Source organism: Amblyraja radiata, chromosome 29 (genome assembly GCF_010909765.2).
Source record: "Amblyraja radiata isolate CabotCenter1 chromosome 29, sAmbRad1.1.pri, whole genome shotgun sequence".
NCBI classification, from domain to species: Eukaryota; Metazoa; Chordata; class Chondrichthyes; order Rajiformes; family Rajidae; genus Amblyraja; species Amblyraja radiata.
The window spans coordinates 29,222,068-29,238,306 of NC_045984.1; the positions used below are offsets into that span (position 1 = coordinate 29,222,068).

The 16,239-nt window shown below is 50.5% G+C and overlaps 1 protein-coding gene across 7 annotated transcripts in view; it reads right to left on the reverse strand.

Moving 5' to 3' along the window:
- The window catches only part of myo9b (myosin IXB), a 126,839-nt gene that overhangs the window by 43,107 nt on the left and 67,493 nt on the right, over positions 1–16,239 (reverse strand). For 5 of the 7 annotated variants that reach the window (XM_033047082.1, XM_033047084.1, XM_033047079.1 and 2 more), the window contains exons 15-19: positions 8,188–8,301; positions 6,373–6,412; positions 4,288–4,410; positions 1,437–1,517; positions 418–528 (exon numbers count right to left, since the gene is read on the reverse strand). In XM_033047082.1, coding sequence (XP_032902973.1) covers positions 418–528; positions 1,437–1,517; positions 4,288–4,410; positions 6,373–6,412; positions 8,188–8,301 — 469 coding nt within the window. Of the gene's footprint in view, positions 1–417; positions 529–1,436; positions 1,518–4,287; positions 4,411–6,372; positions 6,413–8,187; positions 8,302–11,609; positions 11,703–16,239 lie in introns of all 7 variants that reach the window. The other 2 variants (XM_033047083.1, XM_033047085.1) reach the window with 2 other exon arrangements.

Consider the following 16,239-nt stretch of genomic DNA (forward strand, 5'->3'; position numbering starts at 1 on the left):
TGAGGACCATGTGGACAAACATAAACCAGATGCACAAATCGGAAATCCCACTTCAGGTCTTCACTATCCCCAACCACACATCTCCTTCCCACCACACGTACCTGGAAGGTGTACCTGGCCACATGTACCTGGCCACATGTACCTGGAAGGTGTACTTGGTGAACACGGTACCTGGACCATTTTACTGTTACTGTTGTGTGGTGTCTTTTTTAAATTGCTGTTTTCTTCTTTTTTCCTCCCACAAATATGTAATATGTGAATATGTGATTTTGTTCCATTCGGTTTTGTAGTTTGTTTTTGTTTTTTTGCACAATCCGCGAGTATTGCCACTTTTCATTTCACTGCACATCTCGTATGTGTATGTGACGAATAAACTTGACTTGACTTGACTTGGAAGGTGTACATGGCCACACGTACCTGGAAGGTGTACTTGGCGCTGTACCCGGAGCGGCGGATGCGTACGGTCTCCAGCATCCCCGTGTACTTCAGCTGCTGCAGCACGAGGTCATCGTCGAAGCAGAGCTCCAGCTGCCGGGACAGGAGGGGAGAATAAAACATGGGATGAATCCGGATGAGTGTAAATGGGCGCCCGCTGGTTGACGTGGTGGGCAGAGCCCCAGTTGTGGCAGGAACAACTCAGGTAGTTATATAGAGCAAAGCCCCTTCTACAATAGTCCCGTCAAACTCTTTCAGAACAGGGACAAGTCGGGTCACATCCAGCAAAGCTCCGTCCACATTGACCCACCGATCTATTACAAGGGAACATCTATTAAACTATTTTGCTGGACTCAAGGATCCAAGGTTGGGGAATGGTCCTCCAGGAGTTGATGTTTCGATTTATTCAGCCTCACCTCTGAAAAGGCTGGCGATGCCCTGGAGCTCAGAGCAGCGGGTAGAGCCGCTACCTCACAGCGCCAGAGGCCAAAGCTCTCAATCCCTGCCCTCGAGTGCTGCCTGTGTGGAGTTTGCACGTGTGTGTCGCGTGTCCCACCCCCCCCCCCCCCGTGGCCACATGGGTCTGCTCCGGTTTCCTCCCACATCCCAAAGACGTGCGGGTTTGGAGTTTAATCGGCCCCAGTGGGATAGCATCAAACTAAGATGTGAACGGGTCAAAAAGGCACAAAGTGCTGGGGTCACTCAGCGGGTCAGGCAGCATCACCGCAGAACATGGATAGGTGATGTTTCTAAGTCGGAACCCTTCTTCAGTGGGAACAGTGGGAGCATATTAGCACTAATCTACAACCACCAAGCCAATTAACCAACAAACCTGTACGTCTTTGGATAGCTCGGGCTGAGGAGCTGTTAAAGCCTCAGCAAGCCCCCCCTGCCCCCCCCCCCCACCCCCAACCCCAGACACCATCCAATGCTCAGACCAACCCATGGTAGAACATTGATCCCAACCCATCCCTCGCTCCGTCCCCCAAACCTCCCCTCACCTTCTTGGCGTTTGAGCGGATGCACCGGATGAAGAAAGGCTCTGCTTTGCCCAGAGCTTCCATCAGCTTGTTCAGAGAGGCCTGGAAAATTAACCAGCATCCGTATAAACAATCTGGGAACGTGCTGCTTGGCCTGTGCTGCTCTTGGACATAAAGCTGGTTCCACTCTGCCCCATCGCCCACTCCCATGGAAGCAAGCGCGGTGGTGGCACTCGCCTCTCCACTGCCCCATCAGTGACCAGGGTTCAATCCTGACCTCCGCCCCTACCCAACGTGTAGGTACCAAGCATGTTCTTCCCTCCCGGTAGGTTGGTCGGTCGGTGGCTCTGCTTTGTCCCGAGTGTGTAGGAGGCCGGGAGAATCTACCGGGGTGGGGGACGCTGAGGTCTAGGGGGTTGATGTGAACGCGGGGAGAGTAGAAGGAATGGGATTAACGTAGGATTAGTGTAAATGGCTGGTTGATGGACACGTGGACTTGGTTGGGCTGGTCTCAATGACTCCGTGGCAGGGACAACTCAGGGTAGATAGAGCAAAGCTCCCAATACATTGTCCCAATACATAAGCATGCAGGTAAAGCAGGGAGTGAAGAAAGCGAATGGCATGTTGGCCTTTATAACAAGAGGAATCGAATATAGGATCCAAGAGGTTCTTCTGCAGTTGTACATGGCCATAGTGAGACCACATCTGGAGTATTGTGTGCAGTTTTGGTCCCCTAATTTGAGGAAGGACATTCTTGCTATTAGAAACATAGAAACATAGAAAATAGGTGCAGGAGTAGGCCATTCGGCCCTTCGAGCCTGCACCGCCATTCGATATGATCATGGCTGATCATCCAACTCAGTATCCTGTACCTGCCTTCTCTCCATACCCCCTGATCCCTTTAGCCACAAGGGCCACATCTAACTCCCTCTTAAATATAGCTAATGAACTGGCCTCAACTACCTTCTGTGGCAGAGAATTCCAGACACTCACTACTCTCTGTGTGAGGGAGTACAGTGTATGTGTACAAGGTTAATTCCCGGGATGGCGGGACTGTCTTATGCTGAGAGAATGGAGCGGCTGGGCTTGTACACTCTGGAGTTTAGAAGGATGAGAGGGCATCTCATTGGAAACATATAAGATTGTTAAGGGCTTGGACATGCTAGAGGCAGGAAACATGTTCCCGATGTTGGGGGAGTCCAGAACCAGGGGCCACAGTTTAAGAATAAGGAGCAAGCCATTTAGTCGCACCCAACACGTTGAAGACAGGGACAACTCAGGTGGTAGACAAAAATGCTGGAGAAACTCAGCGGGTGAGGCAGCATCTATGGAGCAAAGGAATGGGTGACGTTTCGGGTCGAGACCCTTAAGGGTGAGGCAGCATCTATGGAGCGAAGGAATAGGTGACGTTTCGGGTCGAGACCCTTAAGGGTGAGGCAGCATCTATGGAGCGAAGGAATAGGCGACGTTTCGGGTCGAGACACTTAAGGGTGAGGCAGCATCTATGGAGCGAAGGAATAGGCAACGTTTCGGGTCGAGACCCTTCCGGGTCTCGACCCGAAACGTCACCCATTCCTTCGCTCCATAGATACTGCCTCACCCGCTGAGTTACTCCAGCATTTTTGTCTACCTTCGATTGTTCCAGCATCTGCAGTTCCTTCTCAAACGGGACAACTCAGACGGTTTACATAGAGCAAAGCTCGACAAACAGCTTGATGAGGGGAGGGACACATCTGGTTATACGGAGCAAAGCTTCCATCCACATTCTCCCATCAACACTTCCAGTACAGGGCCAACACAGTCCCATCTACATTGTCCCCATCAAACACTTCGAGGGCGAGTACATCTCGCGTTATATGGAGCAAAGTCCCTTCTACATTTGTCCCATCAACATAGAAACATAGACAATAGGTGCAGGAGGCCATTCGGCCCTTCATTGCGATCAGCTGGGCTTCAGCACCGCCATTCACCGATCAGCCAGCACCGCCATTCATTGTGATCATGGCTGATCATATAACCATATAACAATTACAGCACGGAAACAGGCCATCTCGACCCTTCTAGTCCGTGCCGAACACGTATTCTCCCCTAGTCCCATATACCTGCGCTCAGACCATAACCCTCCATTCCTTTCCCGTCCATGTAACTATCCAATTTATTTTTAAATGATAAAATCAAACCTGTCTCCACCACCTTCACTGGAAGCTCATTCCACACAGCCACCACTCTCTGAGTAAAGAAGTTCCCCTTCATGTTACCCCTAAACTTCTGTCCCTTAATTCTCAAGTCATGTCCCCTTGTTTGAATCTTCCCTACTCTCAGTGGGAAAAGCTTATCCACGTCAACTCTGTCTATCCCTCTCATCATTTTAAAGACCTCTATCAAGCCCCCCCTTAACCTTCTGCGCTCCAAAGAATAAAGCCCTAACTTGTTCAACCTTTCTCTGTAACTTAGTTGCTGAAACCCAGGCAACATTCTAGTAAATCTCCTCTGTACTCTCTCTATTTTGTTGACATCCTTCCTATAATTAGGCGACCAAAATTGTACCCCATACTCCAGAATTGGCCTCACCAATGCCTTGTACAATTTTAACATTACATCCCAGCTTCTATATCGTCCCCAATCAATAACCCGTGTCTGCCTTCTCCCCATATCCCTTGATTCCACTGGCCCTTTGAGGAGAGGAACACGTCAGGTGAGTAGAGGGAAACAAAACGTTGAGGAGAGGGACAAGTCAGGTGAGATGGAGCACAGCTTCCTCTACATGGTCCCATCAAACACGGGCAGGACAAGGAACATCTCAGTGACATGGAGCAACCCTCCCTCAACACCTGCCATCCCTCTTGGTTAAACATGGGCCCAAGACACTCACCTGGAACTGTGCACTGATGCTTGGTGGTTTCTTCTTCTTGTGCAGGTGGAGCAGGGATTTGGTGGTGCGGTCGTGAAGGGTCATGCCCACAATGTACTTCAAGGAACTGGAGTCGATGAGGTTCTGGGGGAAGGGCGTGGTAGGAGGAGAGAAAAGGTTTGTCACATGGGTTGGTTGGCAGCAGAGTCCGAGGCACGGTTGCAGAGATGGCAATAATCGGTAGGATTGCGCCATTTTGCATGGTGCCAAGCCTAAGACTAGGAAGGAACCATTTTGTAGCGGGGTTAGTCTAGACTATCTACAGCCGACTGTTCACACGATCAGGAATCATCGTGGATAGAGGGGAAGTTAAACTCTGTTAATCGGGAACAATTAAACCATGTTTATCATATCATCCCAACTGGGAGGGTCAGGAAATCCACCCGGACTGGGAATTTGTCATCAATCCAGTTGGATTTAAGCCTCTCTTCTTTTCATCCCCCCCCCCCCCCATGCCTGTTGCTCACCGGCAGACTTGGTGAAAATTAGATTAGGTTTAGTTCAGAGATACAGCACGGAAACAGGCCCTTCGGCCCACCGGGTCCGTACTGACCAGCGATCCCCACACACTTACACTGTCCTACACACACACACACACACCAGGGACAATTTCCAATTATACCAAGCCAATTAACCTACAAACCTGTACGTCTTTGGAGTGTGGGAGGAAACCGGAGCACCCGGAGAAAACCCACGTGGTCACGGGGAGAACGTGCAAATTCCGTACAGGCAGCACCAATAGTTGGGATCGAACCCGGGTCTCTGGCAACTCTGCCGCTACGCCATCGTGTCGCCCCTCTAAGATGCCGGGATGGAACTGACCTGGATGATCCCTGGTGAAGGAGCATTCTCCTGCTTGGCCTCAATTCCCCTGCCTGGCCTCACTTCCCCTGCCTGGCCTCAATTCCCCTGCCTGGCCTCAATTCCCCAATCTAACAACAAACTGGCTGTCCTGGCCTGCAACGACTCTTCCTCACCAGCTCTCAGGGTGGGATGTACGAGCTCAGAGAGGAAATGTCTCCTCACTTGCCTTTGGACTTTACAGACACAGTGCGGAAACAGGCCGTTCGGCCCACCGGGTCCGTGCCGTCCAGCTAGTGCCCTCGTGCCCTTCAGAGGTGGAAACTCCAAATCTTTACCAGGCCTTGGTCTAAATAAGCTCAGAAATTTCCTTCCTAACCCCCCGCACCCACCCATTGCTCTTAAGAGACTTTTACTTTAGACTTAAACTGTGGAAACAGTTGGCACAGAAGTGTCTTTAGAGATACGCACACCTCCAGATTCAGGGACAGTTTCTTCCCAGCTGTTATCAGACAACTGAACCATCCTACCGCCAATAGGCCTGACCTACCCTCTAACTCATTGGAGATCTTCGGACTATCTTTAATCGGACTTTACCTTGCACTAAATGTAATTCCCTTTATCCTGTATCTGTACACTGTGGACAACTTGATTGTTATCATGTATAGTCGTTCCACTGACTCTTGAAGCACGCAACAAGAAGCTTTTCACTGTACCTCGGTGCACGTGGTTTTAAACTAGCCAACTATACGAGTCAGGACCTTTCAGACATTTTTGGTTTGTTGCTGGCTGCCATGACAACAATGATAGGCCATGAATATACTCCACCAATTAGTTGATGTTAAAGATTCCCTGTATCTCATATGTTGAAGTCATGGTGCGGAAACAGGCCCTTCGGCCCAACTTGCCCCCACTGGCCAACTTGTCCCAGCCACACCAGCCCCACCTGCCCATTTCCCTCCAAACCGGTCCTATCCATGTACCTGTCTGACTGTTTCTCAAAAGTTGGGATAGTCCCAGCCTCAACTACCTCCTCTGGCAGCCCGTACCGTACACCCCACCACCCTTTGTGTGTTAAAATGTTACCTCCTTCGGATTCCTATTAAATCTTTTCCCCTTCACCTTGAACCTATGTCCTCTGGTCCTCGATTCCCCTACTCTGTTTGCCCCTTGTTATTCTGGCCAGAGTGCCAGGAAGAATCACGAATAAACGGTTAGAAACGTCGATCGAAAGAGGCCGCTTACCTTGGGAATGACCAGCTTCTGTTTCAAACCTTTATTTTTCCTGTTGAGATACCAAAGGATTTTCACATTTTTTTTTAACGTATTTTTTTTTTAACGAGCGTTCGTGGCGAGGGTTAGTCCAATCAGCAAGCAGTGTCAGGCAGGCGCGTAGAGGCAGCAAGCAGCATGCGGATAGGCTGAAACCGGCGGCTGGGGGGGGGGGGTCAGAGGTCAGGTGGGATGCCCACGGCAGCGACTGAGTGACCGAGGGCCTTCAAAGTTGAGGTGGGGCCATTGGGAGGTGTACATGACAAGTGGACACAAAGTGCCGGAGTAACTCAGCGGGACAGGCAGCATCTCTGGAGAGGAGGAATGGGGCGAGACCCTCTCCTTCTGGATCTCCCTCTCTCCTGACTCAGTCTGAAGAAGGGTCTCCACTCGAAACGTCAACCATTTCTCCTCTCCAGTGATGCGGCCCGTCCCATCCCGCTGAGTTACCTCAGTATTTTGTGTTTAAACCAGCATCTGTAGTTCCTTCCTGCACATAAGATCATAAGTGACAGGAGCAGAATTAGGCCATTCGGCCCATCAAGTCTACTCTGCCATTCATGGCTGATCCATCTCTCCCTCCAAACCCCATTCTCCTGCACATTACAAGTGGTCTGGCCCCGGGTCACCTCTTCAGGAATCCCCGCACTCTTGGACAGCCATTGTCATTCCACCCCCCTTTCGGGGCAACTGAGCTCCTTGCTTCCCCTCATCTTCCAACCGCTCATTGCTGAGGGGCGGGGGGGTAGCAGAGACTAGTCCCACAAGACAGGGTCATTCCTTCTTCTCCCTGCTCCCGTACAAGCAGAAGGTACAGAAGCTTGAAGGCGTGACCACCAGACTCAGAGACCTCCTGCCCTCTGCCCTCGTGACAATAATTACCCTAAACCCACCAATACGTCCTCACCCCTAGACCTGCCACCCTCTCTTCATTCCCAGCCACAACCTGGCTTCCCTCTCCTCCTCTTGCCCAATCTCCTCTGCACCCCTCCCCACATTCTCTCCTACAACTATCTCCCACTCAAACCATTCACCCCTCCCACATTCTTCAGCACTCCATTCCCCTCACTCCCAAAGACACACATAGATACACACAACACAGAAACAGACCCTTCGGCCCACCAAGCCCTTTACCCAAATCCTACATTAGTCCCATTTTTTAATCTCCCCCTCATTCTCATCAACCCAACTCCCCCCCCCCCCCCTCTCCCTCTCAGATTGACTGGTTGATTGAAAGGTACAGCATGGAAACAGGCCCTTCAGCCCATCAAATCCACGCCGACCAACGATCACCCCAAATCTACGCCATCCCACTTTCTCCTCCTCACAAGGCGGCCATCTTACAGGGCCAATTAACCTACAAACCCGCACGTCCTTGGTTTGGGAGGAGGGAGGAAACCGTGGCAACCCATGCAGTCGCAGGGAGAACGTGCAAGCTCTAATGCAGACAGTACCCGAGGTTAGGATCGAACCTGTGTCTCTGGCTCCGTGAGGCAGCGACTCTATCCGCCGCGCCACTGTGGATCCCCCTCCCCTCAGTTTCTCCGCCCATTGGCCCTACCATTGTGGTGGAGGGGGGGTGCCGTTTCGTTGGGCCCAGTGGGATAAGGAGGAGCGGAGCTTCGAGCAGCCAGAGCAGGGCTTGGTTCTACCCACTGCATCGTGGTGCCTCCTGCCACAGCAGAGACCTCCCCCCCTCCCCCCTCAGGAAACGCACCCAAGGGCAAGGAGGCTGGCGGGCTGGCGGGCTGGCGTGGCGCGGCGAGGCGCAGCTCGAAGCAAACTCACGCAAAGTGGCCCAGGGGTCTCTCGAGGCGTCTCAGTGGTTTGAGGTGGTCGTGAGGGCTTTCAGGGTATTGAGCCCATCCTCGGATACTGTTCATCACCTGGGCATGCAAGTCACTAGCAAACCATTCCGGGGAGGGGGGGGGGGGGGGGAGAGACGGAGAGAGGAGAGGTGAGGATGAGAGAGGGACCGATCACCAAACAAAAAGTGCACAGAAATATCCACCACAGCGACAGGGCTAGATTGTTCCGTTGCAAATGCGACCACCACCAGCAGTTCACAAACATTCCTACAGCATCCGGCCCCCCGGGTTTGGTTCAGCTTTCAGTTTAGAGATACAGCGCGGAGAGCAGGCCCTTCGGCCCGTCGGGTCAGCCCGCGCGCCAACGCTGTCGTAAATGCACTGGGGGACAATTTACAATTTCTACTGACGCTAGTTTACCGACAAAGCTGCGCGTCTTTGGAGTGCGGGGGGAGGAAACCGGAGCACCCGGTGGAAACCCGCGGGGGACAACGTGCAAACTCCGCAGAGGCAGCAGTTGGGATCGAACCGGCTGTAAGGCAGCAACTCTACCGCTGCGCCACCGTTGCCGCCCACTAAATGGTCGTGGCTCAGATAGCAGGGCCAGCAGAGGTCATAGGTACAAACACCAAACACACATCAATAAACCTCCTGCGTTTTCCAATGTAAGCTGTCACAATACGATCCAAACCAGTGGTTCCAGGAGCAGAATTAGACGGTTCGGCCCACCAAGTCTACTCTACCATTCAACCCTGGCTGATCTATCTCTCCCTCTCAACCCCATTCGTCTGCATTCTCTCCACAACCCCTGACACCCGTACAAATCAGGCATCTGCCAATCTCTGCCTTAAAAATATCCACTGACTTGGCCCCCACAGCCGTCTGTGGCAATGAGTTCCACAGATTCACCACCCTCTGAATAAAGAAATTCCTCCTCATCTCCTTTCTAAAGATACGTCCTTTTATTCTGGGGCTGTGCCCCTCTGGTCCGAGACTCTCCCACCAGTGGAAACATCCTCTCCACATCCACTCTATTCAGGCTTTTCACCATCCGGTAAGTTTCAATACGATCCCCCCCCTCATCCTTCTAAACTCCAGCGAGCACAGGCCCAGTGCCGTCAAACACTCACCATACATACGTTAACCCGGGATCATTCTTGTAATCCTTCTCTGGGCCCTCTCCAACACCAGCACACCCGTCCTCAGATATGGGGCCCAAAGCTGCTCACAGTACTCTAAATGCAGTCTGAGCAGCGCCTTATAAAGTCTCAGCAATGCAACCCTGTCTTTTTAAATATTCTAGCGAGTCAAAAATTCCCTTCAGGTCCGAGTCTGGGTCATGATGGAACTCCGACCCATCCCTTCCCCACTCAACTCAGGGGAGGGACCGCCCCACACACAAAATATAATGTAATTAACTCCACATTTCTTGGTTGATCTATTAATGGGAAACCCTAATTCATTCAACATTAGTCTGTCAGAATGTTAAGGCACTGAGATGGGCAACCCTTTGGCTGGGAGGGGATTCTGCGGACTGGACTTTAACACTGGCATCTCAGGCCCGAGACATCCTCACCACAGCCCATGCTCGCCGTTTCCAACGTTACTCACCTCAGCCCTTGAATCCGCGGAAGCACCAGGCAAAGAGAAAATCCAAAGGTGTGAAATTCCATCTCATAGAAACATAGGAAAAAATAGGTGCAGGAGGAGGCCATTCGGCCCTTCGAGCCAGCACCGCCATTCATTGCGATCATGGCTGATCGTCCCCAATCAATAAACCGTGCCTGCCTTCTCCCCATATCCCTCGATTCCACTAGCCCCTAGAGCTCTATCTAATTCTCTCTTAAATCCATCCAGTGACTTGGCCTCCACCGCCCTCTGTGGCAGGGAATTCCACAAATTCACAACTCTCTGGGTGAAAAAGTTCTTTCTCACCTCAGTCTTAAATGGCCTCCCCTTTATTCTAAGACTGTGGCCCCTGGTTCTAGACTCGCCCAACATTGGGAACATTTTTCCTGCATCTAGCTTGTCCAGTCCTTTTCTAATTTTATATGTTTCTATAAGGTCCCCCCCCCACTCATCCTTCTAATCTCCTTTCCCCAAGAGGTGACAGCACTGCAGTGAACTGAACCTCGAGAAGATACTAGTCTCCCACCCTCTCACTACCTTCTCCAGCTTCCTCCTTGATCTCAAACCTTCCCGCGGTACCAAGTCGTGCCCCCCCCCCCCCCCCCACCCCATCTGAAGATACCTAGACCAGGTCAACTTCGACCTATCTGGAGATGATGAGGACCACCAGCATTGGTCAAGCACAACCCGCACTTGGCCATTGTCGGCCAATTTGATCTGTGCCAAAGGTCGTCTGTGTTCCAAGGTCTCACAATCCACACAGAATCCCATGGGATTGGACATAAAACAGTAACAAAGGCGGCTGCGAGGGGATTTATCGCAGTCGCTGCCTCAAAAAGGCTGGCAGTATCATCAAAGACCCACACCATCCTGGCCACACACTGATCTCCCTGCTACCTTCAGGTAGAAGGTACAGGAGCCTGAAGACTGCAACAACCAGGTTCAGGAATAGCTACTTCCCCTCAGCCATCAGGTTATTAAACCTGGCTCGGACAAAACTCTGATTATTAGCAACCACTTTCTGTTATTTGCACTACCAGTTTATTTATTCATGTGTGTATATATTTATATCATGGTATATGGACACATTTATCTGTTTTGTAGTAAATGCCGACTATTTTCTGTGTGCTTAAGCAAAGTAAGAATTTCATTGTCCTATACAGGGACACATGACAATAAACTCACTTGAACTTGAACTTGAACTTGCTCTGGTGCAGACCCACACCATGAGGGTCTCTGGAATACAAGGACTAGATGTGGCCTTAATGATGGAAGGTGCCTCATTGGGGGCGACAATGCCGTACGTTATCTTTGAAACACACCAGGGTCGTATTAAAAGCTTAACAGGTCAAGTCTAGAGGATTGCGTGTAAGGGATCGGTTGTCATTCATAAGGCACAGCTGCAGAATTAGGCCATTTCTGGCCCGTCGAGACTACTCCGCCATTCAATCACGGCTGATCTATCTTTCCCTCTCTACCCGCCTTCTCCACCACAACCCCTGACACCCGCGCTAATCAAGAATCTGTCATAAAAATTACCCATTGTCTTGGCCTACGCAGATGCCTGTGGCAATGAATTAATTCCAGGAATAAACCTCCTGCTCTGAAAATTGCAGCCAAGGTCTTTAAAATGTTTTTAAAAAAGGATTGAATACTGCAGGAAGAATGGGATTAAGGTGGGGGGCAGCCGTGACCCTTGCCCTCCAGAAGGGCTTGGGGTGCCCTGGGTCAGTCGGTGTCTCCGCTGAAGAGCAGGAGCTGCCTCTTACTTACTTCTTGCCACTGCCATGGGCAAAGATGTCTTCAAAGGACTCAACACTGAAATCTTCACAAGAACTTTCAAATGAGAGATCGAGCACAGATCTGCTGTAGAAACACACAGGCACACGAGGGGGGAACTGAGCACAAGCCATCTTTAGCAATCCCACCAGTCCCTCTCACCCGTCGCATGCAAAGAAAAACACACACACAAGGTGGCCTCAGTAGAAAGCCCACTGGCTCAAGAAAAGTCACACAGTTCACCAAGTGCTGGAGTAACTCAGCGGGCCAGGCAGAAAATGGACAGGTGACGTTTATCTTTAGGCTCGACAGATACAGCGCGGAAACAGGCCCATTCTTGGCCCACCGAGTCCGCGAAGACCAGCGACCACCTGTACACTAGCACCATCCTACACACACACACACACGAGGGACAATTTACAATTTGTACTGAAGCCAATTAACCTACAAACCTGTCACGGCTTTGGGGAGTGGGAGGAAACCGAAGAGAACCCAGGCGGTCACAGGGAGATCGTACAAACTCCGCGCAGACAGCACCCGTAGTCAGGATCGAACCTGGGTCTCTGGCGCTGTAAGGCAGCAACTCAACCGGTGTGCCCTCGTGCCGCCCTTATTCGTGCTGAAGAAGGGTTTCCGACTCGTAACGCCACCCATTCATGTCTTCCAGAGACGCCGCCTGACCCGCTAAGTTACTCCAGCACTTTGTGTGTTTTTTTTCCCGTTGGTAAACCAGCATCTGCAGTTCTTTGCTTCTCCACATTTTTCACCGGCAGTTTTTGACGACAAGCATTGCGGGGGAAGTAACATAAATGCAATGGTGCCTATAGTTGCAGAACTGATCCGCAGCCAAAATAAAACTCCTTTCCTCAAGGGCACAGAATTACAGATGCATTATTTCTCTGGAATCACCTCGAGTCACCTGTGGACCCAAGAGTCCAATCATGGAGTAGCAATCCAGATGGATGTTTGTGAGTTCAAATCCCACTGGCCCGGTTTAGGAAGGCAAACATTTACAGAATTACAATATTAAAATGGCAATGAAATTACCATATTAATGGATAAAACCAACTAGTTCACTTGTCCTTCAGAGATGGAAACTTTGTATCTTTACTAGACCTTGGTCTAAATAGGCTCTGGAATTCCCTTCCTAACCCTCCTCCCTCTGGTCTTGAGAGCTCAGAAAACTTCTGATTAGGACTTTAAACCTTCCAAACAGGCCCTTCGGCCCGCCGGGTCCATGCCGACCAGCACTCACCGCGTACACAAGCACTATCCCACACAGTCGGGACAATTTATAATTTACGGAAGCCAATTAACCTACAAACCTGTACGTACAAACTCCATACAGACAGCGCCCGTAGTCAGGATCGAACCGGGGTCTTTGGCAGCAACTTTACCGCAGCACCACTGTGCCAAGCTTCAGGTCGACATCTTAATGGGGGCCCTTAAATAGGCTCGGTGCCAAACTCTTTCCATCACCTTTCTAGGAGATTGGTGAGGTTTCGTTTTCCTGGATTAAAGGTAGTGTAGTTCTGGTCCCAGATCAGCAAGATGGGCACTGCCTTCGGTAGTGGTGGGTCAACATGTAGTAGGTGCCCTCCTAGGTCAACTGGGGCTCAGACAAGCTATGGCAGCAATTAGAGTCATAGTGTCGCAGAGTCGTAGAGCACGGAAACAGGCCCTTCGGCCCAACTTGTCCATGCCGACCCCGACCACCGTTTACCTGCGTTTGGCCCGCGCACCCCTCCAATCCTTTCCTCTCCAACTATTTCCTATGGCAGGTCGTTCCAGAGAAGACCGTAAACATTGGAGCAAAATTAGGCCATTCGGCCCATCGAGTCTGCTCCACCATTCGATCGTAGCTGTGTGGGAAGGAACTTCACTCGCTGGTTTCAACGGAAGATAGACACAAAAAGCTGGAGTGACCCAGCGGGACAGGCAGCATCCCCGGAGAGAAGGAATGGGTGATGTTTCGGGTCGAGACCCTTCTTCGCTCCGAAGAAGGGTCTCGACCCGAAACGTCACCCATTCGAAGAAGGGTCTCGACCCGAAACGTCACCCATTCGAAGAAGGGTCTCGACCCGAAACGTCACCCATTCCTTCTCTCCAGGGATGCTGCCTGTCCCGCTGGGTCACTCCAGCTTTTTGTGCCTATGTTCGATCGTGGCTGATCTACATTTCATTTCGGCCCTATTCTCCTCGTAGCCTTTGACACCCTTACTAATCAAGAACCTATCAATCTCCGCTTTAAAAATACCCACCACCCACGGCATGAACAAGTCACCCCACGGCTCCCATTAAATCTTGCCCATCTCAATTTTAACCTATGTCGCTTGGGTTCTTAAGTTCAAGTTCAAGTGAGTTTATTGTCATGTGTCCCTGTATAGGACAATGAAATTCTTGCTTTGCTTCAGCACACAGAACATAGTAGGCATTTAGTACAAAACAGATCAGTGTGTCCATGTACCATAATATAAATATATACACATATGAATTCCCCAACCCTGAGTAAAAGACTGTGCACTCACTCCATTTGTTCCCCTCGTGTTTTTACACATCTCCTTAAGATCACCCCTCCGCCTCTTGCGATCCAAGGAATAAAATCCTCGCCTTCCCAACTTTTCCCCATAACTCAGACACCTCGAGTGCTGGTGACATGCCCTCTCCCATCAGGCAGGAGGTGCAGAAGTGCGAAAACGCACACCTCCAGATTCAGAGACAGTTTCTTCCCAGCTGTTATCAGGCAACTGAGCCATCCTACCACCAACTAGAGAGCGGTCCTGAGCTACATTGGACAACCATGGACTATCTTTAATCAGACTTTGCCTCGCACTATTCCCGTTATCATATATCTGTACACTGTGGACGGCTCGATTGTAATACATAGATACATAGAAAATAGGTGCAGGAGTAGGCCATTCGGCCCTTCGAGCCCGCACCGCCATTCAATATGATCATGGCTGATCATCCAACTCAGTATCCTGTACCTGCCTTCTCTCCATACCCCCTGATCCCTTTAGCCACAAATAAATGTCTATAAATTTCTTTATTTATATAGCACATTTTTAGTCAACTTGCATTGACCCCAAAGTGCTTCACATAATTACATCCACACACACAGGCAAAGGTGGGTGAAGTGTCTTGCCCAAGGACACACACACAGGCAAAGGTGGGTGAAGTGTCTTGCCCAAGGACACAACGACAGTATGCACTCCAAGCGGGATTCGAACCAGCTACCTTCCGGTTGCCAGCCGAACACTTAGCCCATTGTGCCATCTGTCGTCCCTCTTAAATAAAGGGCCACATCTATCTCCCTCTTAAATATAGCCAATGAACTGGCCCCAACTACCCTCTGTGGCAGAGAGTTCCAGAGATTCACCACTCTCTGTGTGAAAAATGTTTTTCTCATCTCGGTCTTAAAGGATTTCCCCCTTATCCTTAAGCTGTGACCCCTTGTCCTGGACTTACCCAACATCGGGAACAATCTTCCTGCATCTAGCCTGTCCAACCCCTTAAGAATTTTGTAAGTTTCTATAAGATCCCCCCTCAATCTCCTAAATTCTAGCAAGTACAAGCTGAGTCTATCCAGTCTTTCTTCATATGAAAGTCCTGACATCCCAGGAATCAGTCTGGTTAATCATGTATTATATTTCTGCTGACTGGTTAGCGCGCAACAAAGGCTTTTCACTGCACCTCGGTAGATGTGTCAATAAACTAAACTAAACACCTCTATAAGATCATCCCTCAGCCTCTTGTGCTCTGAGGAATAAAACCCTAGGCTGTCCAACCTTTCGCTATCACTTAGGCCCTCTTGTCCTGGCAACATCCTCTCTGCACCCACTTATAGAAACGTACAAAATTCTTAAGGGGTTGGACAGGCTAGATGCAGGAAGATTGTTCCCGATGTTGGGGAAGTCCAGAACAAGGGGTCACAGTTTAAGGATAAGGGGGAAGTCTTTTAGGACCGAGATGAGAAAAACATTTTTCACACAGAGAGTGGTGAATCTGTGGAATTCTCTGCCACAGAAGGTAGTTGAGGCCAGTTCATTGGCTATATTTAAGAGGGAGTTAGATGTGGCCCTTGTGGCTAAAGAGATCAGGGGGTATGGAGAGAAGGCAGGTACAGGATACTGAGTTGGATGGTCAGCCATGATCATATTGAATGGCGGTGCAGGCTCGAAGGGCCGAATGGCCTACTCCTGCACCTATTGTCTATGTTTCTATGTTTCTTTCCAGCCAAATGCCATCCTTCAAATTAATGAAGAGAGTGTACGGAGAGAAAGAATGGGAGAGGTTTCAGGCCGAGAAGGGTCTCGACCCGAAGAGTCACCCATTACTTTTATCCAGCGATGCTGCCTGTCCCACGGAGTTACTCCAGCATTTTGTGTCTATCTATCTGCACCTTCCTTCCCACAGAATGCTCAGCGGTGCTGCAGTAGTGTGGTCTGCCACCAGAGGGAGATTCTCAGTGGACTCCAGCCCTGGGGAGGTTGGCTCGACACCAGCTGTGTCAAGCCATGCCGAGCGCACACACCCCGATCATGAGCCTATCTTTCCAGACGGGTGTACTTAAAATACTTGAGCGCAAAATCATCGGGCAAAAAGCATACAAACCCTCCCTTCC